This window comes from Oreochromis aureus, linkage group 23 (assembly GCF_013358895.1).
Source record: "Oreochromis aureus strain Israel breed Guangdong linkage group 23, ZZ_aureus, whole genome shotgun sequence".
Taxonomy (NCBI): domain Eukaryota; kingdom Metazoa; phylum Chordata; class Actinopteri; order Cichliformes; family Cichlidae; genus Oreochromis; species Oreochromis aureus.
Window position 1 is genome coordinate 40,456,581 of NC_052963.1, and position 26,268 is coordinate 40,482,848.

Consider the following 26,268-nt stretch of genomic DNA (forward strand, 5'->3'; position numbering starts at 1 on the left):
CCAAGATTACAGACTAAACAAAGACATGCAAACTGCTCTCATTCCTAGGAATAGCTCACGAAGTACATCTTGAAAAAAAAAAAAGTATCCTACTCGGATGTACATTTCTTTGAATCTGAGTATGCTATTTTTAATAATGGTACAGTATTCTTTTTTTCGTATGTTGTACACTCTCTTATTTCTTGTTTTTTATTGTATACTCTTTAATTTAGTGTGAATCTGCATGCTCCATCTGCCTGTCACTTTGCTGCTGGAACATGCAAATTTCTCCAACAAGGGACAGTAAAGAACAATTCTCGTCTAATCTATATTTCTATTCTAAAGTTATCTCCCACAGTGAACTTTGGCTCATAGCACTGGGAAACACTCCAGTGTGACTCTAGATAAAGATGCTAAATAATGCAGAGACGGCAGGCAGCAGGTCAAAGCTAATTTTGGAGTAAATATCAAAAATCCTTTCACTACACGAATGAATCCATAAAACATGAAGAGGCTGTGGTGTTCTAACAGTACATTGCTGATATGTTGTGTAAAGCAGGAAAAGCAGCTGTGTGGGCAGACCCAACCATTATTCATGCAATAAACTGTTAATTAAATCAGGTGAAAATATTTAACTGAGCAGAAAATTATTTTCTACTTATGTTTAAAAATCAAATGGAGTCTTTCATTCTAAAATTGGTTCTCAGTTTCCAGTTTTTCCCTTACAGTGACTACCTGCTATGTGAGCACGTGTGTGGGGCACTTTAATCACATCTTTGTGAGGACACTGACTAAGATATATGCAGTACTGAACCTTGAACAGGCAGGTTTTACCACCAAGAATAACAGTCAACTCTCACTCTAAACCTACCCTAAACCTAAGTTTAACTCTAAAACATAGTAAAGAGTGTATTTAAAGTATTTAAAGTCCTAAACAGGGCTTTGAAGAGGTGTGAAAAACTGAGAGTTCAAACATTTACAAATGTTAATACTCAAATGATTTAAGAGCTGGACAAGTATGTCTTATGTTGTTATGTTTTTTTATTTTTCATTGTTGGTTTCCTGTGATAAAGATATCAATCAGTCACTCATGCTGTTTGGATGAGCTGATCATGATGAAGTTGCAACCCACAATCTGCCTGTGATACACACACACACACACATACACATGCACAGACACACTTAGGGAGTGTCTCTATTAAAAACAGAAAGTTTAAGATTGGCCATGTGACACATTTCAAATTTGTAAACCATAACTATAATATCCCCTGAATTACAGTCTCTCCAAAAAGACTCTCTACAGGTTATTTAACTCGTAGTGTGTATTTTTATTTTTTTGCATAAGCTAACACATACCATGCGATCTCTATGCAGCAACTGCTGAAATATTTTTCAGTCTTTGGATCTTTTTAAATTGGATTTATGAATTTGATTTTTTGCCTTGACGATGTGCCATCTTCACATAACTAGAGAAGACAAATATTCAGTTGTCTCTGTCTCTGTAACCTAGACTTTAGTGCCAGATACAGTGATGTTGATACCAATATGACTAAAAATAACACAGCAGGATACAGAGTGGGGACAGAAAAATAAGTTTCTTCACTGTCTGGGACATGCAGAGTTGTAAATATGAAAACCACATTGCAACAAACTGCCAAGAGAAGATAATGTTTTCACTAATGTTCATTTCATATTTCACAGCTTTACATGCAAATGCAACCCGCCCCCTCCCCCATTTCAACCTGCTGTGAGAAAAAACATGGTTCTTCTGAATAAAGATACCAGGGTAAGACTGCTATCACTGTCTGTTAATAAAAAAGGGAAATTTTAACAGGTCAGTGTTTCGTCCTATGCTGTGAGTCTGTAGCTGGTTCCATCAGTAAATAAATTAATAGATAAAATTAATAGGCAGTGAAGTAGTTCTGTGAAATTGCAGCTGGACAGTAGATATAATCAATTTAAGTTGAGAGAATGACCTGTTGCCTTCTATTTGGTAAGCTATAAACTCACACACAACTCTTAATTTATCCTTTTCTTGTCTTTATAATTTAATTCTACATGTTTAGGTCAGATAATGATAAACTGAGAAATACAACATTATTAGCGGGGTGATTCTTGCTATTCCATTGCAGCTAGTAGCTTATGCCTGTACCTCTATGTCTCTGCTGGCAACCAGCTTGAACAATATTACAGAACAGAGAATTGCTGAGCTGTTAACCTGCTTCAAGCAGGTGGACAGCAAGCCCTATCAGGAAAACCCACTGCAATATGCTGCTTAATTTGCAAAGTACACGCTGTACTGCAACTTTCCACTAAGTTAAGTGAATAACAAATCACCAAGATACAAAGTAGGTAATGGTGCAAGTAAGCGTATAACCTTTACAGTACCCCCTTTACCCCCCACCCACACAAACACACACACACAAACAAAAAATGCTTGTTCACCAGTGATGAGCATATGCCAAAACAGAGCCCTAAATCAAACACACTCCTATTGTTCTGGATTTTATTATATTCCCAATGGGTGAGAAAGTGCCTTGGTTTTTCTACAACCCAAAGCACACAGATTAATCACAGACAATTCACATATTCTCAAGTGCCCCACATTTCATATAAAACTCATCTCCAGAGCTACTATAATGAGATGTATGCTTTAGTAAGCTCTTATACTAAAATGAACTGCCTCCTGCTGTAACTGTCACTAGAAGATGCGTGATGTTTTTATCACTCTTTATAAGGATCATTTCTGCTGCGCAGGGGACGAATCAGTCAGCCAGTCCATCAATTTGTGTAAACAGAGCACTGGTCCATTCACATTTTTCCTCAATGGGGTCATGTGAGCTATTCACTTCTCACCTTGTGCCCAGTAGCAATGTGAGTGGACAGCTGCAGGCTTTCGACTCCAATCAGTTTCATTCTGACTGTAGAGAGCAAGTAAATCATACTAAGCTGCAGCTTGCTCTGTAACCTGAGGATCCTTCATAAGAAGTAACACACGCAGGGCCGTGTGTTTAAGCTACACTGAATATCAGAAATTAACAGGGCAATGTAGAGATGCAGAAACTGGTTTAAGTTTAAACAGGACAGGTTTAGTCCTCTGTCCTGTTTATTCATGCCACATTCACACTTGGGAAACTCTTGTTGCCTTTGAAATGGTTGCTTTAAAGACAGAGAACCACGACTGTGACTGCTCGCAGTCGGTTACCATCTTCAAAGTAGCTTTGGTGTGGCAAGACAGCAAAAACACGGCAAGACAGAGTCAGCCTGCAGTCAGTTTGAGATTGAATGGGGTCAAGTTGGCAATTACATGCCACAGTTTGTGATAATACAGTGATGAACTGTGATAAATTGGCAAAAAACCCAGTCAATCTTTTGTAATCTTTTGCAATTCTGGCTCCATCTACAGAGAAATTACAGAAACTATTTACATTAAAAGTCCAGTCAGACCCCAAGTGATCTGAAATGGAAGTTCGGAAATTCCTCCGCAGATAGTGGAGTAGTGACATTGTGACACTGTTTAATGTAGCACAATAATTTAACTGTCGAAGGAGACAGGAACTCTACAGCCTTGCATCAGAATACAACCAGGTAAGCCAAGTTCCCTATTGCAAAGAGACACACACATTGCACATCAGATGCACTGATCAGCGCAGACTGAGTGCAATGTGTAGGCAATTTGTCTGCATTAATGAATTCGATGGAAATTATTTTCAAACCGTCGCCAATTTGTTAAGAATGACTGCATTCAATCTCAGTTGGACCACAATTGTTTTAGACAGGTTGCCTCCCACAAAGAGAATTGTGTAATTGCTTTGAAATTTAAAGTGGTCGCCCACAGGTTGAGGGCGAAGGCACACTTAAACACTGAGCAACCCCGAATGCCACAACTACTTAAAACTGGTCACTAAATCTGAAAAAATTCAATTCAATAATCAAGCAACCACTAACTTTTCTTAGTTACTTTTTTTCTTTGTCTATTTTTATTTTAGTGATACTGAGCCATTAAATAAACTAGGAGCAGGAATGAATAATTTTTGAAGTGCTGCAGCAGGAATGATTAATGTGAATTAAATTTCTTGATAAAAGACTTGGTTCTTCTAAAAACCAGTCAGCCACTTCATTCTAAAACAAAACTGAGAATACACCAAGACTTCCTCAAATGAGGGGTCCTTAAAACACAGTACTGAAGAACTGGTTGAAATTCAATCAAACCAATCTTGCAATAAACCACAGACCCCTTGTGAATTTGATTGTATTGTACATTGTAAAACAGAGAGTGAGATAAGAGTGTTGTAAACGCAGCTTGATGTCAGAAAATTCCACTTTGAGTGAACTTGAAAACCACAGACCCTGCTTTCAACGTCATCTGGCACTTGAACTTTCAAAGACGCACTGCACTGACAGCAATAACAATAGAAAACACCACTTCTTTAGCAAAGACTTCTTCAGTTATCTTGAATATGACACAATCTTGGTGATGACTAAATTCATCTTTAAAATAACAAGTCACTATCCACTGAATCACAAAATAGATACTGTATACAAGCCCACTCAATTCTCAGATTTAATGCACATGGTTTTTAAGTTTGTTAAAGCAACAGCCTAATAACGATATCACTTGTAAGACCCTGATAGTTATCATAGTCAGTTTTTATGATGCAAGAAAGAACCATTATGACTGCTCTAATATTTAGCATGTATCATAGAATTAAACAATTCTGCTTAAAAAAACTGCTAACCCATACTGCACACATACATAAACAGTACATATGACCTTTTATATCAGAGTGCTTATACAGAGTGCAGCTGATCTTTAACAGATTAAAATGTCAAAATGTTCCTGAGTGCACAGCTGTGGCTAAATGCATGGAGTGCAGTCAGTGATAACGACTGTGGCTCTTTCTGCCCACAAAAACAAGATGTTACACAGCCCTTTGATTCCAGTTTAACTTTATACATGCACAACTTAGGAGAAAACGTTCATTTAGCACTGAGAGATCCTGCAGTTAAGGCTGACACTAGGCCACTCACTATGGGAAATGAAAGAGATTTGATAAAAAAAGACCTGCCCAGTGATCTGAGCTGGTGGTTGAGTGTCAGAATGAGACTGTGATCAGCTGTAAAAAAAAAAATTCAAAAAGCCTTGGAGGTTTTAAAAGTTATGTGCCCATTGAGACACTTTTACATGCATCTAAATGATAATTTCATGTTAAGGTGGGCCAGTGTATCCATTTTCTTTCAATCCTAAAGCTTTATATTAATCAAGTATATACAAATATTTCCCTCAAGTTTACCCGATTAATAGTAAAGCATGCATAACTAAGTTTAAGCACCATCATACACTTATAGTTATATTTGACCAACTCTAAAAAAAATCTTTTTCAATTTTTTGCTCTTTTTACATTTATATGTATTGCTGTAGGATACACAAATATAAATGTCATTCTGACTGACTGACCACATTTAAATGTGTGGAAGTGATTGCGTGCTATGTCTCAGGGAAGTATGCATTGATCAAATACAACAACATGAGGAAAGATTTATAATAATTCAAGCCCCTAGACTGCTAGTACATGTTGTTAGTTCATGTGTGAAACTTGGAAACCAGGAAACTGCCTGTTTTGAATGCTTAACATTAGGGGTGTAACAGCATTTGAAATTCAGGGTTTGGTCTGAACTTTGGTTTCAGACTGCATTCAGCACTCAGATGCTGCATTCTGTGCTTAGAGTGCTACTAACTGTCAAGTATATATCTTTTTTTTCATTGAAAATGTGAATAAATCATTATTCAAATATCAAAAAAAATTCCATTAAAAAGAATATAACATATTCATAATTAACTCAGATAAACTAGTAAACCCAAAAAGACAGCTAGAGCATCGACAAAAGGTGCTGGGTAGACTTTGCTTGATATAAATAGTCTTCTGGCAATAACTGTTAGGCTCTCAGGGAACATTGAACAAAGAGCATTTCATACCCAACCCTGCTTTCTGAACAGTTCAAGAGAAATACATGTGCTACTACACCCCTACTGAATATGGTAATTGTTATGGAGCATTCACTTTGAAGATACTGTAAACTGTGCTTGTAACTTACTGATTTCCAGACTGCATAGGGCAGTGTATGCTGTATCCACTCTGGTGAGAAGAGAGGGGCCAGGTAGTGGGGGTGGGAAATATTGAACTCTAAAAAGAAAGATAAAAAGACTGATCACTTAAAGCAGGATTAGGACTTTCACACACAGGAAAGGCTCTCCTCTTGGTCCAAATTTAATATAAGACAACACTATTAACAGCACTTTGCCATGTGTTATACTAAAAACAAAATACTGTGTTCAGATAAATCCCATCTTTACCCCACCAAGATATGAATACTGCAGCTGATGGCAAAGAATGCCTGGGAATGACTTCAAAATGTTTCACTGTAGTTGCGCAATCAATTAATAGGTGATTTCAACAGCACTCAATAACATTCACCCTTAGTGTAATCTAGAGAGGTGGAAAGTTTCAGTTTCACATATGGTGGTTTTTTTTGTTGTTTTTTAAAGAAATTCTCAGGAATAGCAATCATAATCCCATTACAGCAGAAAAGGGTGGAAGCTGCTTTCATCACTTTTTAATGGAATCATTTAATTTTTTTGTACACAATACACCATTAGAAAATGTGATTGCTTGATTATGTATTTAAGCACAATCTTTTGGATCTGTTAAGCTGATCCAGAGCAAAATTCAAGTGATTATCCAACTACATTTGCAGCAAAATGCCACACATTTCCAAATAGTACCCACATGCTCATTTATTTATTTATTTTGCCTTTTTGAAAAATATTAAAGAAGTGAAACATAAAAGAAGAAAAACCATGGAGGTTAAGCAAATAGGTCTATATATAAAAATGCAAACACACCTCCATGCTAGAGGGGGTTACAGAGAACAAGCTGTTGTCCACCTGAGGGCCTTCTGGATGCAGGTAGTTCTCCCCGTCCATGGCCATTGCTGAGGTGAGGGTGGGCATCAGACCACAGCTTCACTCATGACCACCAGCAGACTTAAACTATGGACTTTCCGACCACCACTCACGTGCTGGCTGTGTGTGAAATAGGGCTTTTAACAAGGGCAAATGCTGTCCATGACCTGAAAAAGAGAGTAGGAATGGATGAGACATATAGGAAATGAAGAGGACAGCAACAAGAAAAAAGCTGTCTAGCGGTTTCGCTGCAAATATGGTAATTAATAAAATCAAGGAAGATGGCGTAATGATAAATAAGCCATGAAAATCAGGAGAAACTGTATGTTTAATGGCTTATTTAAAGTTAGATTCAGCAATAAAAAAAACTCAAAATCTCAAACTGAAGTATTTGATCCACGAGCAAATGCAGTGAAAGACACACAGAGAAAAAGCTCTTAGACCAGACTATAATGGAAAGCCCATTTTATATAATCTGGCAGTTATGCATGTTTTGTAATTTTAGTTTTGTTTTTTTTGTTCAACAAACACCATGCATTAAACCATGCCATAAAAAATAAGTTTCAGAAAGACTATTATGTCTGGCATAGCCATATAAACAGACAGAGTCCAATTTATGAGAAAAAAATAGAGAGAAATTCAAATATATGTCATAAAGCACTAAAATGATTTACAAAATATGATAAAATGGTAATATGAAGACAAATTAAAAAGCAATTGGCCTTCCATTTTAGGGCTGCTACATTTGTCAGAACACAAACTGAATTCAAATCTTATTCATAATGCAGAGTTTGAGCACATATTTATTGATGGACAGTCCTCATTAGCTGGTTGTCATCCAACATCACTGAACATTCCACATTCATTACAGAACCAATTAAAATCATGGCCAGAGGTCCACGGCTGTGTGCACCGTGCTTGATAAACCTATAATGAAAACTCATAAGGATCACAAGCTAAATAACAAACATAACATAATAGTATTTAATACAGACATGGTTTTTGGTGGTCCAAAAATAAATAAAAGAAGATCAACACTACATTAATAAATTATGTTTAAACCAGTTGTGTTTATTGGTTTGATTTATTATTGTATAACAAATGTTCAGAATTAACAGAAAATGGCACAGCTTTCTGCCGCTGATTGTCAGACTCACTGCTGTATGAGGACCAGTGCTTACACATTCAGTAACCCCCAAAGCCAAATTCCAGCCATTAAAACCACCAATAGTGTGTACTCACAAGACCTTTCATGTCTTAAAATATGTGTATCTTGCAACTCAACTCGTAGATGTGCAGCATAATGACAGGTACAGTGAGGTCAATAAGTATTTGATCACCCTGTGATTTTGCAAGTTCTCTTACTCAGAGATCATGGAGGGGTCTACAATTTTCAGCATAGGTACATTTCCACTGTGAGAGACAGAATCTAAAAAGAAAAATCCGGAAATCACATTGTATGATTTTTGAACAATTTATTTGTGAATTACTGTGTCAAACAAGTATTTGATCTCTTGCTTATTAGTCAGATTTCTGACCCTCAAAGACCTGTTATTTTGCTTTTAAATAGTCCAGCTACACTCTGCTCATGATTCTAAATTAGTAGCACCTGTTTGAGGTAGTTAGCTGTCATAAAGACACCTGTGCACCTCACAATCAGCCAAAGTCTAAGTAGCAACATGGGCAAAACCAAAGGGCTGTCAAAAGACACAAGAGACAAAATTGTAGACCTTCTCAAAGCTGGAAAGGGCTACGGGGCAATTGCCAAGCAGCTTGGTGAAAAAAGAACAACTATTGGAGCAATTGTTGAAAAATGGAAGAGGCTAATGATGACTGTCAATGTCCCTCGGACTGGGGCCCCACGGAAGATCTCTCCTCGTGGGGTATCACTGATGCTAAGAATGGTCAAGAATCAGCCCAGAACTACACGGGAGGAGCTGGTCAATGCCGTGAAGAGAGCTGGGACCATTGTTTCCAAGGCTACTATCAGTAATACACTAAGATGTCATGGTTTAAAATCTTGCATCGCATGGAAGGTTCCCCTGCTTAAGTCAGCCCATGTCCAGGCCCGTCTGAAATTTGCCAGGGACCATCTGGATGGTCCAGAGGAGTCGCGGGAGAAAGTCCTGTGGTCAGATGAGACCAAAGTAGAACTTTTTGGTCTTAACTCCATTTGCCGTGTTTGGAGGAAGAAGCATGATGAGTATCATCCCAATAATAACATACCTACAGTGAAGCATGGGTCTGGAAGCATCATGCTCTGGGGGTGTTTTTCTGCACAGGGGACAGGACGACTGCACTGTATTAAGGAGAGGATGAACGGGGCCATGTATTGTGACATATTGGGCAAAAACCTCCTTCCCTCAGTCAGAGCATTAAAGATGGGTTGTGGCTGGGTCTTCCAACATGACAATGACCCAAAGCACACAGCCAGGAAAACCAAGGAGTGGCTCTGTAAGAAGCATATCAAGGTTCTGGAGTGGCCTAGCCAGTCTCCAGACCTAAATCCAATAGAAAATCTTTGGAGGGAGCTGAAACTCCATGTTGCTCAGCGACAGCCCCGAAACCTGACAGATCTAGAGAAGATCTGTATGGAGGAGTGGGCCAAAATCCCTCCTGCAATGTGTGCAAACCTGGTAAAGAACTACAGGAACCATTTGACCTCTGTAATTGTCAGCAAAGGCTTCTGTACCACATATTAAATTTTTTTGACTTAAGTGATCAAATACTTATTTGACACAGTAATTCACAAATAAATTGTTCAAAAATCATACAATGTGATTTCCGGATTTTTCTTTTTAGATTTTGTCTCTCACAGTGGAAATGCGCCTATGCTGAAAATTGTAGACCCCTCCATGATTTCTAAGTAAGAGAACTTGCAAAATCACAGGGTGATCAAATACTTATTGACCTCACTGTATATCTGTGTTGACAGACAGATTCCTAAAATGCTATGAAGCCTATACCTTAAGACTGTCAATCTTAAACACACAGACACACACTGAGTGAGGTGCAAAAATTAAAAAAAGGGAAAAACTGAATGGAAAAGCATTTGAGCTTAAACTGAACGCGGCACAATAATTGCTTTAGCTCAATTATCTAAATTATTTAATATCGAGTATAATATCTCTGTATATTTTAGAGAACAGATGTACCTATTTTCTCTCATATGGGATCAAACACCATAAACTGCGATTTCCAACTAGATCACATAAACAATATATAAAACTAAACTCAGTTTTTTGCTACTTGAAGTCCATAAGTCTAACAAATCTCTAATGAATCTCACCAGATGGGATCCAATGTTTTAGCACTTTACAAAGCATGTCTGTGTTACATTAGAAACACTACTACTCAAACTGCTACCCTCCTTCCCCTTGTCCATTCCCTCCTCCAGTTTGCCCCCAATCTGGAACACAGACCAGACGTGTTCACTGGGGACAAAGCTGAGGTAATAAATCCTAATAGAGTTCATGAGGGTCTAAATAAGGAGGACTTTGTGTGTCCGAGTGTGTGCAAGTCAGTGTGTGTGACAGAGACAGAGGCCTGGCCCAACATAGTCACCACTAGCAGAGCCAATACACACAAAGGGAGGCCATTTTCCACTTTGGGCTGCCTGTGTGATACTGTCTGGATAAAGGTGAAACAAATGGGGGGGAAGCCCAATGCAATGAACCAACTGGCAAACTTCCTAGGCAGGAGGTCTGAAGCAAAAGGAAATTAGATATTTTTTGAATATGTATGGCCGGATTTCACCCTAGAAAGTGCAGCTCAAAGCAGGGAGACAAAAGCAAGACAAGGGAGTCAGGGACTGTGTATTGGGAGTCTTGTGAGGCCATGCTGGTGTTGCATAAATCTACTTAGTGTAGCAACGCAAGGACAGTGCTTTGCAAATGCACGCCAAAAGTGTCATCACAACTGCTAGTGCACGCCACGCTTTGGTTTTGCTTGCACTTGTTGTGCACCACTCAATTTTTCTAACCAATTCGGCATCACTAACTCAGCTGTGACATTATGGCTCCATCATGTTTGGCCAGTGCCCAATACTGAGGTATTTATTTCTTTATTTTTGTTCTTATTTTATCCCCTTTTGTTGCAGGAAAACAAAGAAATCTTTATTATAAAAACACAGTTTTCAGCTCTTTCAGCCCTTCATTACCCTACTTTTAGCCATCCAAAAAATGGATGTAACACAACACATAAACATTACCCTGCTTACAATGATGTCATTTTAATTGCTGGTATTATCAGTTAACATGGCCGATACCAGTGTTCTGCTGAAGCATGCGGGCCTTACGCAGGATTTATGGGACTGCACTGGTGTCCATTTGCATAGGTTTTTGGTTAGCAGATAAAGAGACTAACACAGATGATATAGAAACACAAGAGTCCTTAAAAAAGCCAAGCCCATATATCCCAAGGGTGAAGATATGATGCATTAAATCCAGTAGCGATGGGATGTAAAGTTTTTCTAAACACAAATAAGACAAGAGCCGCGTTCTCCACAAAGAACCAAAGTTCAAAAAAGCACACACGAGAAGCAGGGCGAATGGTTGGAGCAGTTTTTATTGCTTTTAACCATTAGATGTCAGACAATGTAGCAATTAGAAAAGAAAAAAAGTATTCAATGCTATTCTACTGAATTCTGCAGTTCTGAAATGATGCCCATGAAACTACAGTTACTACATTTATGTAATTCCTTACTAACAGCATAGTATAGTAGATGTTTGTTAGCCAGCACAGTGATCTAAGTCAAGAATTGTGATAGCTAAAACCACTCAGTCTTCCTCATTAGACTTAGCAGACAGGAGCTCCATCGTTCCATAGCCCTTTTCATCTTCAAATACTAGCCCAAGCCCACCAATGCATTTTCTCATTGATTTAAAAGGCAGAATTGCTTCCCATAATGCCCTGTCTCTTGTCCCCCCCACCACCTAAACCCACGTCACCCACTAGTACCATGCCAGTTACTGTCTCTTAGCAACAGAAAATGTCCCTCGTCCCCCCTTCCCCCCTCCAGAGGATAATCGATACTGATCATTGTAACTGTGGTCCCAGATCTGCCCTTCCTGTAAGGTCTCTCATTACCGGAAAACAGAAAAACCCCCTACTACTCCTAACTCCTGCAGAGAGGAAGAGGGGTGTGATGAAGAGGGCTATCTGCAGAAGGAAGAGGGCTGACAGTAGTGGGCAGTGAGAAGAAAACAAAAAATGTCCACTGTAATGCAAGGGCCACAAGGAGTTCCTCAACATACACAATTCATGCAACTCTTTTTTTTAAGATACAGGGTGCTACAAAAAAGAAAAAAAAGGTTAATGTCCTACAAAAATGTAACAGAGCAAGTGAAAGCAAGCACTCTGCAGTGTAATCTCTTAAATCTGTTAATTAAGTCAGAGGTTACTGCTGGTTTTTGTGCAGCCCTTTCCCATGTGAGTCTCTTAGTCCATCTCTCTCCCTCTTCCTGGGTGGTCTGATGCAAGAGCTCACTAAAAACAAATTAGGCCATTCCATCTGCAGTATTTGCAAAATCCTTAAAACCTGAAACAAATCCACACACCATTAACTCAAGGGACTACAAACTAGGACGATGTGATTTTTCTTTAAATATAATTTTGGCTTCTAATAATTGTGAAACACATATGATTATTGTTTAACCGTAAATTTGCATTTTGCTTTATGTAATAAATGTAGTTACCATTTTTTCTTTGCAGCTGTGCACTTTGGCAATTCCCTAAAAGTCCAACTCACTCACTGTTTCACCCAAGATAATTCAAAAAGAGCCTTTAATCAACAAGATATAGATAAAGGAAGTAAAAGTCATAACAATATTTCCAAAGGAGAACGTGCAGGGGCACTCTATCTTCTTGGTGGGTTCTGTGCAGCTTTCCTGAGACATGTGTGCCTGCTGCTGCTTGCACATTTAAAAAGTCATAGGCATGTTTTTGCCATAATCAAACAGCCCTTTCACAAATGTGGACATTTAGTGACATGTCATTTTTAGAAACAATATTTCCAAGACATGATATGTGCCTGCCTGTTTGCACCACCACCCTGTTACACCATCCACTATCTGCTTACAAGTACCAATAATGAGAGTGAAAAGGCAGTCTGGTATATACTGAACTAGCTGACTGACTGCTGGTGGCCTTGTGGCTGCCAGAGCACATGGAGATCATCCAGGGAAGTGTGACTTCCTTAAGCTGGTAAATCACGATTAACACTCACGAGGAGAAGCACCACCCTGCCTAGCGCGTGTGTGCCACCTCACTTGACAAATGAAAACTCACATGTGGAGAGTTGATACTGACAATCAGAATTTCACAAACAGTGATTTTTTTCTCTTCCTGACTCATAATGAAATAATGCTCTCTGCTTTACATTAAGTAACTTTGTAGACATTATCTTAATACATTTTTAGGTCTTTGTAATATATAAATGTCTTCCTTTATGAAAACAGGGTATCTCAGATTCACCATATCCTGTTTTCAAGACCAAGACCAGTGCTAAAAGGAAATAAATGATATCCCATGTTATGTAGTTTACCCACCATAGTTAATCTCCTGTCTTGTAGCATTAATATGCATTCCTTTACTTCTAATCATACTCATTTCATCTTTTCTTTTCTGTAGGGTTACGGTAAGTATTCAGAAGTTAGCTGCGCTTCCTTCATTAACCACATTTGCATAATCAGCTCCTTGTGGCTCACAAGGTGTCAAAACCTCATTATGACAGCCAATTTTTTCAACACCTTTGTACGTGCTATATATTTATTAGATGTTTTGTTAAGTGCTCTATGCACTCAGTAAGGTGCATAAAAGTACTAGATGAACCAGTATGGAGGAGACACAGCTGATGCTATTGTGCAGCTGAACCTCTGGGGTCACTGCAGTACCAGTGTGGACAAATCTATGAGTGGAAATGCCAGGAAAAAGGAATTAAAATGATTTCACATGAGTCTGTTTTTCCCAAAGTTACCATGGACATTACATGAGACAACAAGCACCTTGGCAAATACATGTGAAAGTCCCCTACTTTTCCCATCTAGTACCACATCATAGTTGTCATGTGGTGTCCCTATATGTCCTAGGGACATTACACAGTCCCTAGGACATAGGGACAGGTTTCTTTGGGGTTTTAGCATGTCCTGTAGTCATTTCGCATTTCTTTATAGCCCTTTTATGTTTCTTGCAGCAATACTTTTTAGGTGAAGCCCAGGGGCTTATTTGACAAAACAGTAGGTTTGTAAAAAAAAAAAAAAAAAAAAAAAAAAAAAAAATGGATTCATGAAAAAAACGCAACTGCACATTTATTGCAGGTACTGTAGAAATATGTAGACAGCCCTCTGTTGGCATCTGTCACTCTGTATACTGTTGTAGTATGCCTCTGTCTTTACTACTAACAAGCTGTATAACAACAAACATTCAATTCAATGTACACCACTTACTCATGACCCATCTGAGTCCATCAGCATCACCAGTAATCAGGTTAGAAATGATTAGGGCCCAGCTACACTACACCAAAGCAGCAAGGGGGCTGTTGGCTGGTTATGATTGGCTTGACTGGCTGGATTCATTAGTTGCTGTGATGAAATATTCATAAAAGGAACAAGTTACTTCCCAGGGAAACGCGGGATGCCATCATTCAAAACAGCTTACATTATTAATCAGCACCTTTTTCAACACAAAGGGTCCATACTTGACACGGTGTGCACATGCACAGACATGACGCAAGCCCTTAAGCACATACATGGAAGGACACAGACATTAGCTACCTATCTTTCCCGGTTCCCACTGCCAGAAAGGAAATTCCATTCAGTATTGCCGTAAAGGGACTGTTAACAGCCCAGTAACTGAGTAGGACACTGGATAGAGAATAATGATCGAATGACGGTGTAACTGAATCAGCTGTCTTATCAAAGTCGGGAAATGGAAACAAATTTGGTTTTAGGAGTCTGTTGTTACTGCATTTCTCTTGTTCAAATATTTATCAAAGACCCTCTACGGACTGGGACAGCACACAGGAACACCTTGATAAAACAAATGAGCAATTATTTGAATGGTCTGCTCTAAATGAAAGGCTGGGTTCACAGATTTCGCTGCTTGCAAGTGAATACCAATTAATCCTAATTACATCTTCATCAACCAACTCCAAATGGTTATTCAGCACCATTTTGCCGGGATGATGAATATCTTTGTGGCCACAAACACAAGCTGAATGAGACATTAAAGTAATTTATCCTTAAAGCGAGAACTTAATTGAGCTCTTGTGGGTGAGAGGATGGCTTTGTTGTGGTAAATAAGAACAAGGAGCGATAACGGAGAACAGGGAGAGAACGAAGAGAAAAATAGGTGAGGGCAAAAACAATTTGGATAATAATAAGAAGAGCAAAAGAGCAAAAAAGGAGTAAAACAATGCTTTACAGTTGCCTGATGGCACTCATTTAGGAGCAAATCCCTCTACTTCTACCACCAGCTCACCAGAAATAGATCAAAGGCTGACTTGATCAAAGAGAGAACGATCCACTTAGCTGCCTCTTTGCCCCGTTTTCCTCTGTCATCTAATTTCCTCAGAATAGAGGGATGATAGCGTATGCTAGTACTGCACAGTTTTTTTGCCTTGACTACTCTGGTTAAACTTTTTAGGTGAATAGACAACAGCTTATTTTACTCCCCCACAAAAAAATATTAAACCAATTTTTTTAAGAAAAGCTCTGCTCCTTGTGATATTTCTTAAGGACTTTTACTCACACCTATATAAGCAAAGCCAGTGTACTTTTTCATCATGTATGTGTCTTAGCTGATTTAAAATATTGTTCCTTGCATCATTTTAAAGTTATTTATGATATATACTGCTGTAGGAAATTTTCCTCTTAGTTAACGTTGCATTTCAATATGAAAATAACATATGATTATTGCACTATGCCTAACTCCTTTCTTTCTAGCAATGCCCTGTTGTTTTCTTTTTTCCACTACAGTTCCTCTTGCTGTGTGGCAACCCAGTATATGGTGTATATATCTCCATGTCCCAGTTTCCCTTACGTCCATTCCTCTTTCCACCTCCCTCCTGTGCATGGAAGCCAGTGGCGTTAGCTATTGCCTCTCACCCAGTCTGAACCCCAAAGAGATTTGGCTGCTGATTGGAGGCAGCTGGCTCAATGCGTCTGAATCTCCACCCCCATAACCACCCCTCTCAGCCATGGTTATTCAGAGAGTCAGTCATAACACCCAGCAAAAGCTACCAGATGCATGGTTCACAAGCAAACAACACAGCACAGGGAAACTAAATAGTCTGGACTGTGAACTGTGCCCTAACACCGTTTAAGTCCAGACAGTACTCTCTGCTCCACTCAAACTGACCTCAGTTATCTGGCAGGCATGAAAATATTGCACCATTTGCACAGCTCACAGGAGTTTATCTTTGGCTGTCTATGTTGCTTTGCAAACTTCAGTTCATCCTTTTTATTTCACATAGGAGCTGGCTCACTGACTGAGGCTGCTTTCATACTCTAGAACAACACTACTTGAAACCAACAAGCCATGCTGAAAATAAATGAGACAGGCAATGCATGTTCAAAAAAGTATGTCATTGTGATCAGAAGACCAAATTACTGTAAATTGAAAATAATTACAAAGAACAAGTGCCTACTGTATGATATGACAAGTCCCAGATGAGTCAGTCAGAATTACAGTTGCAATTTGGTGGCCCCATCACAGAATAAGCTCTTTATTTAATTACTACAGATTATTTTGATGAACAGCTTGTCAAAGAGCATACACTGTTATGAGATTTACAGAAAAATTATATGAGGAACATGAAACACCCTATAACACATTGTGCTCAGGTGTTCCAGATACCAGCAGAGACTGCACAGAGCCACTTTGATCTGCTGTGTAAACGTAGGGTGAGAGTAAGGTGAAAAAGCAACAATATATATCTAAAATTGAAGTGTCACCATGCATTACACTATTCTGAAGTAGAATAAAATGGTAAAGTAATCCCATCCAGAAACCCTGTGTGTCATACTTTATATTGTAAGGTAAAGACCCTACAATACTACAGAGGGAACCCAAACAATTAGCACTCGGTGACAGTGGAAAAGAAGAACTCCCTTATAACAGAAACAGATCTTCAGCAGACCGAGACTCTGGGAATTGCAGTCATCTACTGAAACTGGCTGGGTAATGAGAAAAGAGAAGAGAAAAAAACAAGAGCACAGACAGACCGAGGACAAAATGCAAAAACAATAGAGAAAACACGCAAAGCCAAATATGACTACAACCAATGAAAAGTGCTGTGTGGAACTCATTTAAATAATGAATAAAAATGAGGCCCAGTGCAAATTCTGTCAGACAAAGCCAACGTGTCATGGATGTTTTGGGTGGGGGATCTTTGAAGAAAAGTTGAATAAACAAAAAACTGCCATCTTTATCACAATGCTCAACAAAAGAAAAATTTAAAAAACTTGTATAATGTCATTACTTAGACAATATTCAATTGCAGTTCCAGTAAAGTACTGCAATATGTTACTTTAGTAAGTAGTTTACCATAATCCATTCTTTTAATAACTCCAAATCCATTCAGTCTTTTCACAAATTCCATCTCCACCATTGCCACTATTTCATAAAATGTGACAGATATGTTAAAGACAAGGAAAACTCTAACTTGCCTCACTTAAAAAAAACAAAAACAAAGACATGCACTCACATACACATGAATCAAACTGGATGATGTCAAGTGACATTAACTGAGCCATTTTTTAAGGACAAGGGTAATTAAGTTACTGCCAACAGTACAAATACACTTACCGCAGGATGAAGCAGGTTAAGATTTGGTTCAGGGTTTACATGAAACTGAAGTGGCTGAGCTATGCATCAGAGTAAGCTGACCCACACAGACTGACAAGTCTTTCTTTTTTCCCCCCCTTCGTTGTTAGACCCATTATATATTCTTGGAAATTCAGTGTCACTCTACTACGGAAGGACAAATATTTACTCACACTGACAACTTTGGGAAACCTTAGACCTTGGGATCAAACATATTTGTAAAATGACTAAAGAAGCTAACTTTTAAGCACAAAGGCACCAAACACTTGTTTGCCATGTGAGCTCTTGCATTAAACTCTTTTAAGGTTTGAAATGCTACTGTGTCTGTAGTCTGGTTTACTAGCTGGTAACCTTAAACGTTTGGAACAACTCTGCAGTAATGAGGGGCAGGAAGAGAGACAGCATCATAAAGTTGCATGACACAGCCTGTTATTTCCATTCTTATGGGACAGAAAAAACTAGTATACAACACATAACTGGAGGTTTCGCTGATACTATTACATATCTAGAAACTTTATGGTGGATTATAGTAATTAATCACTGCTGTTGCCATAAACTTCAAAGTATCTATGGCTACTGGTAACATTAATTCCTCTCTCTCTTTTGCACTCACCCACTCATGCACACACACACACACACACACACACACACACACACACACACACACACACACACACACACAGGTTTCAAACTTCCCATAACACTAAACTTAACGTCAGACAAGTTACCTAAAAGGAAAGCCTCTGCAGGTAAAAGAGTTTCACTTCACCTTCAATTTCAACTTCTCTTAACGTTCAACCGCAAAGCAGCATGTTGTCAACGAATGGTCCACCAAGTATATTCAGCAATCTTTGACTGATGGTTTGAGTCCTCGACTTTCAGGATGCATCCCCGACATACAATACCGGTTACTATTATTACTATTATTATCTATTATTATTTTTTATTCCCAAAATCATTCTCTGGAACCAAAAAGCCAGTATCAGTTTACCTCTAAATACTTGCACAGAAGCTGTGGATTGATGTTTAATTTCAATAAGAACTTTATCTTAAATTTACTTGAAACTAGAGCAGGGCGATATGACCAAAAATATTTATCACGATATCCATTTGAAAATTTGCGATAACGATATAACTGATGATATAATTGACACTAGACAAAATACTTTACAACTCCACATCTTTATTAGTCCAAAAAAACCCATCAATGTATTTTCACTTATCAAGCAGCTGTTTTTTATGTGCATTAAAGTTATATAAAAATTTAACAGTGCAAATGCAAATTCCTTGCTGGCAGTTTAACCAAAAGGCATTTCCAGTGGAAATTGGCCAACATATCCTCAGCATAGCCATGTATAATATCCACAAAACTTAAAAAGAGGTTATACACACGCAATACGGTAATATTATGTTGAAGCACAGTACGTATCACTCCACGAGGCTCCTGCCTACCATAGCTGTAATGCTCCGACAATCCATCAAGTGGTGCGGGTTTGTAGCTTAGCAAAGTCGTACTAAAACATTTGACAGATTTTCAAGCGCCGTGTACCACATAGAATCGTTTCGAGGTCAGTAAACACAACCAGAATTCATACATAAGGCACACGGGATTATAAGGGGCACTGTCGATTTTAAGAAAAATCAAAGGATTGATTTTAAGTGTGCCGTATTTTCCAAAAAACACGGTAATAACGATGGCCCGCTAGCATGCTCTACCAAAAATAGTGCTTTGTTGTGTATCTGACGGACGAAAGCTAAACCAGTTCCACACCACTGAAGTTGCAGCATTTTTACAAACCAATTCTGGTTAATCTGTTTCATTCAACGATCCCCTTTCGCCCTTCTCATTCTCCGTCGGCGCCATGCTTTTTTCGCCATGTGCGTATGAAAACAAAGGCACTGCGCATGCGCGTTTTACCCATATTCTATCACGATATTTCATTTTCTTATCGTTCCCCAGCATTATACCGGTATTACCATGAAAGGTATGATATGGCCCAGCCCTACTTGAAACTACTATATTTACAATTAAAATGTCTAAACTCCATGGCTCAGTTTCCAAGACATGAACTAATCCTAGTTGTACACGACTGAACAAGTTTTTAAATCTAGGACTAGGTTTAATCCATGTCAGGGAAACATACTAGGGTGCTCGTTTAACTAGGGTCAACAGCACATATAAAAAAACATTATTTTCAATTTTCCATTTAAAAAAAAAAATAACACCTCAAATCTCCTTTCATGCATTTAAAAAAAATTCACAAACTAGGTTGTATGTTGGCATTTAATTAACCGCTCTTCTTATTCTTCCCTAGTTACCATGTGGAGTTAGATATGGATCTAGTCTAATAACTGAAATACTGACACAAACTGTATTCTGTTATCAATCTATGTAAGGACTAACATTCTTCTTGTATCTAATTCCTGGGTGACTCCCAGTTTGAAATCATTGTCTGAGTTTCTTAGAAGTATTCTGACACACTTTTTCCATAGAAAATCATAAAGCAAAGCAACGAGGCATGCCAGAGTGTGGTATGCTCTCCTGCGTTTCAGTCATGTCTCACCAACCTCTGATGTGGCTTGGGAGAGATCCACATGGGCTCCAGGTCTGGAAAGGGGACAGGGGATACTCAGACAGCCTATCATAAAAGGCTGTTTCATATTACAGTGTAAGAGGTGAGCCTCATTGCCACATATTCATAACAACTGCTACTTGTGCTTTCACTCTCCTCTCACCAAACATTTATATTTTTTTAGTACATGAACTATTATCTAATGAAGCCCAGATTCCAGGAAAGCAGGAACTGAATCAAACGAATTACCTAGGGCCGATACCCCTCCTCCACTTCACATTTTTCACTCTCACTCTAATCAACCCAAAGGCTATAAATGAGATTTATCACTGGCACCAATTGGAGAAAGGGGGAACAAGCTAGCATAGACAAGGGCTGAAGGAGAATGGAGGCCAAATCACAAACAGTGGGGGGCATGAGCCATGGCTTAGTAGTGCATCACAGCTGTTTGAGCTCCCCAAACCAACAAGACCAGGAATAACTAATTTCCCAATCTCATCTCAAGTCAGAAAGTATTTTAAAACGATAATCTACATGAAAATAACCCTGCAAATATTCCTCATCATGTAAACATAAAGTACATTCTGAAAACTTTTACCCGAGTCATAGGTAAGTTTTTATAAAAGCGGAAACCATAGGCAATTAGTGAAAAACATCCCTTACTGCTCTCCCCTAAAAATTTTCCTGACATCAGAAGGTCTACTTTCAATTCAGGTTTTGTCATTCAATGAGCAATTCATTTACAAACCAGACAATAAGCAGACTGTTATGGCTTCAGATAACTTACAATATACAGTTTTTCCACAATCACTACAGTTTACAAGTTACTTTTTAAAGTGTAAAATCTTCACATGTAGAGCTTTTGCATTTTATGATTTAAACAGCTTGTCTCGATCTACATTCAAAATACTCTTTCCAACAACTTTCCAACGTCATCTGGTGGATGTTACTGGACCTTTTAGCAACCCTTGGAATGCATGTTTAATACTCCTGCGTTAAACAAAGCCTGAGCATACATTACTATTTAAAAATAAGTAAACATTTCGGAGGACATGTCTTAACACTTTTAAAGCATATCCAACTTGCTAATCCTGCTTTGTGAAACACCCACATGTTCTCTGTGTGTCATCTTTGTAGTTCCTGCAGGCTCTAAACATGGTGCCAACAGATCTAGTGTGCAGTGACCCTCAGAGTCCCTGCAGGGCAGACAGCCATCAATTGTCTGGCACAGAGGAAAATTAGAAAAGCGGAGCTGCTCAGCATAAACACACATAGAAGTGGAGCTCAACCACTGTTATTGCTCATGCAAACCTTTTTTTATACACGCACTTAAAATACAGCCTGGTATGCAATGTTACCAAAAGTAGCTATTATTACATGAGTGATTAATTGGTACTTTATTTCTTTTAACCAAACCAACAAAACTTAACTTAAATTCAAAGCCATTTTTCTCTATGTATGAGTAGTACTTAAGTTGCTGGGCAGGTGATATAATAAGTAAAAAACAAAACAACCCTGTCTGTTTCCATTTAAGTTCAGGAGAGTGGGAGAGATTTGGCTGCAAGAGGGATTTTACAACAAACAACACCAAGTCCATTGACCTCATCACAGGGGTTTAGGTATTTTTGACTAAAACTGTGACAAAAGCCTAGCATGTTGTTCATTTCGTAGCCACCAAATACTATCCATCAACAAAAGGAGAATGACATAATTAGAAAAATAGCCAGGCACCATGGCAACCTACTGTGTCAAGGCTTGCATAGGGCTAGACTAGTCTTTGCTGCAGGCGAGAGACACAGTGGAAACCAAATAGTGAAAATTGCAGGAAAGAACTGGAGGGGACAGCTATGTGGGAGACATTTTCATTTCCTTATGAGTCAAATCCAAACGCTCCAATGTGTTTGGTTTCAGCCACATCAATCTGATTTTTTTTTCTGTATTAAACATATAGCTTAAATTCGTGGAAGACATGGCCAGTGGCGTGTTTAACCCGAACTCTTCTAGTATAATAAATAACGCACCCTGGTACAGAATACTCGCATACTTTAGCCACCTCTTTGACAAACACAACATTCCTAACAGTGGTACATACATGTCATAATCATATAATGAGAAAGAAGTGTGCGGAAACATGTATTACACGAACAAAGTTTATTGTTACCAAGTACGCTTACAACTTTCAGCCTTTCTTCTGTCTCATTTGTTAATTAATACATTAGATGCACAAACTGGGGCAACATCTCCCCAAGGTCTCGAGAACAACAGTACTTTTCAACTAACTCCACTTGCTTTGAGATTATACTAAATGGCGTTGTTCCCTCTGCTGTAATTCAACTAAAGTTAGTGTGTACGCCTACGCGATGAAAGTAAGCAGCAATTTTTAAATAAGCTGAAAATACAGCTTGTACTGATAAAAGTAGACGCACTGGTTTTAAACAGCACAAAGGAAAACAGCCAAAGCTCTGCGTACAGTATCACTGCCACTACTGTTAGCTTGGTGAACGACAAACGACATATCTATTACGGAGTAACAAACAAACCAACACTGGCTTCTAATTAATATGCTTCGTTTTCTTGCCGAAAAATCGCGTACGACTGTTGGTTAAGAAAACAACCATTAGGCAAAGTATACTTGGTTTTACTTCACTAAAATCAACCATACTTTGGTATAGCTCATTGTGCTAGCTCTGGTAGCATAGCTCATAGCCTTTTTCCGACTTTGGGTATGTTCGTTTTGTACTAACATACCTGGCCCTTGTATGTTATTGGAGAGAGGATACACTCTAGTTTAGTACAGAAAACATCAGTTTGTCCAGATTTGTGTTAAAATAGTTTGTGTAGCAACTGCTACCTGTTTCTCTTTAAATGATAAAGATAGCATGGAAATTTTTATTGACCCAAATTACTTGCTGGTTGGCTAATATTAAAGCGATAGCGTATAACTCCGTAACACGCTAGCTTAGATAGCCACCGGACTTTTTCGAACACAGCATAACGAAGTAATTAACAGCGCTACGTGTGTTTTATTGGCTCCTAACTTCCATTGGTTTCACAACATTACAAGTATATCGATAACGTCCCATACGTTTAATCCAGTCCAGGCGCCGAAGAGGCGGCGTAGCCCGTCGTAAGAAACGTGCGCGCCTAGGAGAGGCTGCCCTGAACGCATCTTGTTATAAGGCTACTGCCGATGTGTCGCTCGCGTTTTCCCAATATAATCGAAGTACACTTACCGTTGATGTGTTTCCTATTCTCAAACCAAACCCCGAACTCACGGCCTGATTTTGATCGAAGACTCGCGTCAAAGTAACAGAAATAGGGAATTTTATCCAACTTATTCTTCGTAGTTGTTTTCTCCACTTCCTGATTGAGACGCTGCCATTTTGAACAGCGAAAAAATATTTCCGCCGTTGTCGTCACACACAGAGCCGCTCGTTCAGATCCCTCGAGGACTCTGCGTGTTGATCGAGAACAGAAAACAGAAGAGCACAGAAATAGTTCAGTGTTTGGCCCACCCGAGACAATGTGTCAAGTTAGACAAAATATATAAAGCAGTGACAAATGAGCGCTCAGCAGTTATAGCTAAGTTAATAAACAGCTGGCCAAGCAATAAATACTGATACCCTAATAATAACAAGCAGCTCAGTCAAAGGTATGCAGATGCCTGAAATTCAGATCGACTATCTGATAAATAAATTAAATATTACATAGTTTGAAAAACAAGTGTAAGTCTACAATAAACCAATATAAATTTAAAAAAAAAATAAAGAAATAACACCGACATACACAGTTTGTACTGGTTTAAACAATATGCAACTCAATGTAAGTGTGCATTAGGTTATAAAAGTTTAGAGGTTAAACCTCATAGTGCTACATCACCCCAACAGAGCACTTTGCTCTCAGGCTGCAGGCTTACTTGTTGTTCCTAGGATATTTAAAAGTAGAATGGGAGGCAGAACCTTCAGTTTTTAGGCCTTTTCTTCTGTTCAACCAGGTCCCTGTTTGGAGACAGAGACCTTCTCTGCTTTTAAGATTTGGCTTAAAACTTTTCTTTTTGATATAGCTTATAGTTAGGACTGGATCAGGTGACCCCAAACCCCTCCTTAGTGGTGCAAGAGGCCCAGGTTGCTGGAGGTGTTCCATGATGCACTGAGGGTTTCTTTTTCACTCACCTCTTTTCACTTTCTGTGGTTGTACCCACTCTGCATTTAATCGTTAGTCATTATTAATCTCTGTCTCTGGTCCACATTGTGCTTTTTGTCCTGTCTACCTCATCTCACTCCCAACCGATGGATGGCTGAGGGCTGACCCTCCTTGAGCCTGGATCTTTAACAGGTTTTTTCCGTTAAAAGGGAGTTTTTTCTTCCCACTGTTGCCAAGTGCTTGCTCACTGGGGGCTGTGTGATTGCTGGGGTTTTCTCTATGTTACTGTATTGTCTTTACCACACAGTATAAAGCACCTTCAGGTGACTGGTGTGATTTGGTGCTATATAAATAAAATTGAACTCTTAAAGTATGCCACTTTAAACGATTTATTGCTACGTTTTTATGCAGTTGTTTTTTGATATTCATATCTTTATATGTAGGGTGTATATTTCTCTGTTTTTTCATTCTTTTTGTGAGGTTATTGATCCAGCCATTCAGTTTCTACAAACGTGCTCTAACTTTGGATCTTTGTCATGGAATAACCTTCAGCGCACATTAAAGCTGAATGTTTTTATCTCCGTGGGAGAGTTCAGAGCTCTCATAAAGACTTCTGCAACTGAAGAGTGTAGCTACTATTTATAAGCCGGACCTTGTATTTGTGTTATTTTGACTCTGACTTGTTTTATTTTGTTTGATGTGTGTTGATGTTACATTTGAGTTTTAACAGTTGGTCTCAAGGGACTTCCTGATTAAATAAAGGTTTAATAAATAAAATGAATGACAAAAAGCACTCCAAAAGCGAAAAACCTCTTCCACGGCAGCTAACTCACTGGACAGTATTCACTTTTAAGGAAATAGTATTATATTTTTTATAGTCATTTTTTATATATTATATTCATTTTGATTTTTTTGTGTATTTTAAAAGTACTTTAAGAAGTCTGCAGTAAAAATGGTAAAAACAAACAAACAAACAAACAAACAAACAAAACCAACTGTAGTAATAACTGCAATAACCAGTGGAAAGTGCAGGTTTTAGTATCATTATTTTTTTATGTGGCTATACATGTATAGCATTCATTTCATTGTTTAGTAAAATTAGTTTAAATGTTTAGTAATACTTTTTTTTTAATGAACAAAAGGTTTTGATCAGAAGTTTATTTTGTTTCCTAAAAAACAAAACAAAATGTATTCAGCAACATCGTACATCTATTCAAATTGTTATGTATTTTAACAGTTACAACCTCTTTCTGTAAATGAACAGTCATATAAAAGAGTCATAATAAAATCAATAAACTGTACTCAAAATTATCCCATGCCAACCCATTATTGTCAGTCTGAAAACCTATTGTCATTTTTCAGTAACATTTAGAGCTTTTAAGAAATGTGTGCTTCATCATACTCAGAATAATACACAACTACAACTTCAGCAATGTGTGTGATGTGGGTAAAGGTGTGTATTGTGTTGACAATACACACAACGATTATGAGAAGCATAGTTTTCTTAAGTTACATGGCTTTTTGTCAATTTTGGACCAATAAATTGTTACGTTGATCATGAAGACCTTCTTGGGCAAATTTTAATGAACTGTTAACACGACCCCACTCTACACAGCTATAAAGTTTTATCTGAATTAACTGAAAGCTTTTCAAGCTTTCTTCTTAACAGACAGAACGACAGAATGGATGCACACAAATACTCCTTGGCGCAGGTAAAAATGATAAATCAGGAATGCCTTGAAGGAATTTCTTGAAATTTGGCACAAACTTTTGTTCGTAAACTAA

The 26,268-nt window shown here is 38.3% G+C and overlaps 1 protein-coding gene across 4 annotated transcripts in view; it reads right to left on the minus strand.

Moving 5' to 3' along the window:
- si:ch73-63e15.2 (protein strawberry notch homolog 2) overlaps positions 1-23,750 on the minus strand; it is a 63,234-nt gene extending 39,484 nt beyond the window's left edge. For 3 of the 4 annotated variants that reach the window (XM_031749637.2, XM_031749636.2, XM_031749635.2), the window contains exons 1-3: positions 23,574-23,749; positions 6,884-7,110; positions 6,076-6,164 (exon numbers count right to left, since the gene is read on the minus strand). In XM_031749637.2, the coding sequence (XP_031605497.1) occupies positions 6,076-6,164; positions 6,884-6,991 (197 nt within the window). In that variant the 5' untranslated portion in view covers positions 6,992-7,110; positions 23,574-23,749. Of the gene's footprint in view, positions 1-6,075; positions 6,165-6,883; positions 7,111-23,573 lie in introns of all 4 variants that reach the window. The other variant, XM_039606477.1, reaches the window with a different exon arrangement.
- Positions 23,751-26,268: the final 2,518 nt, after the last annotated feature.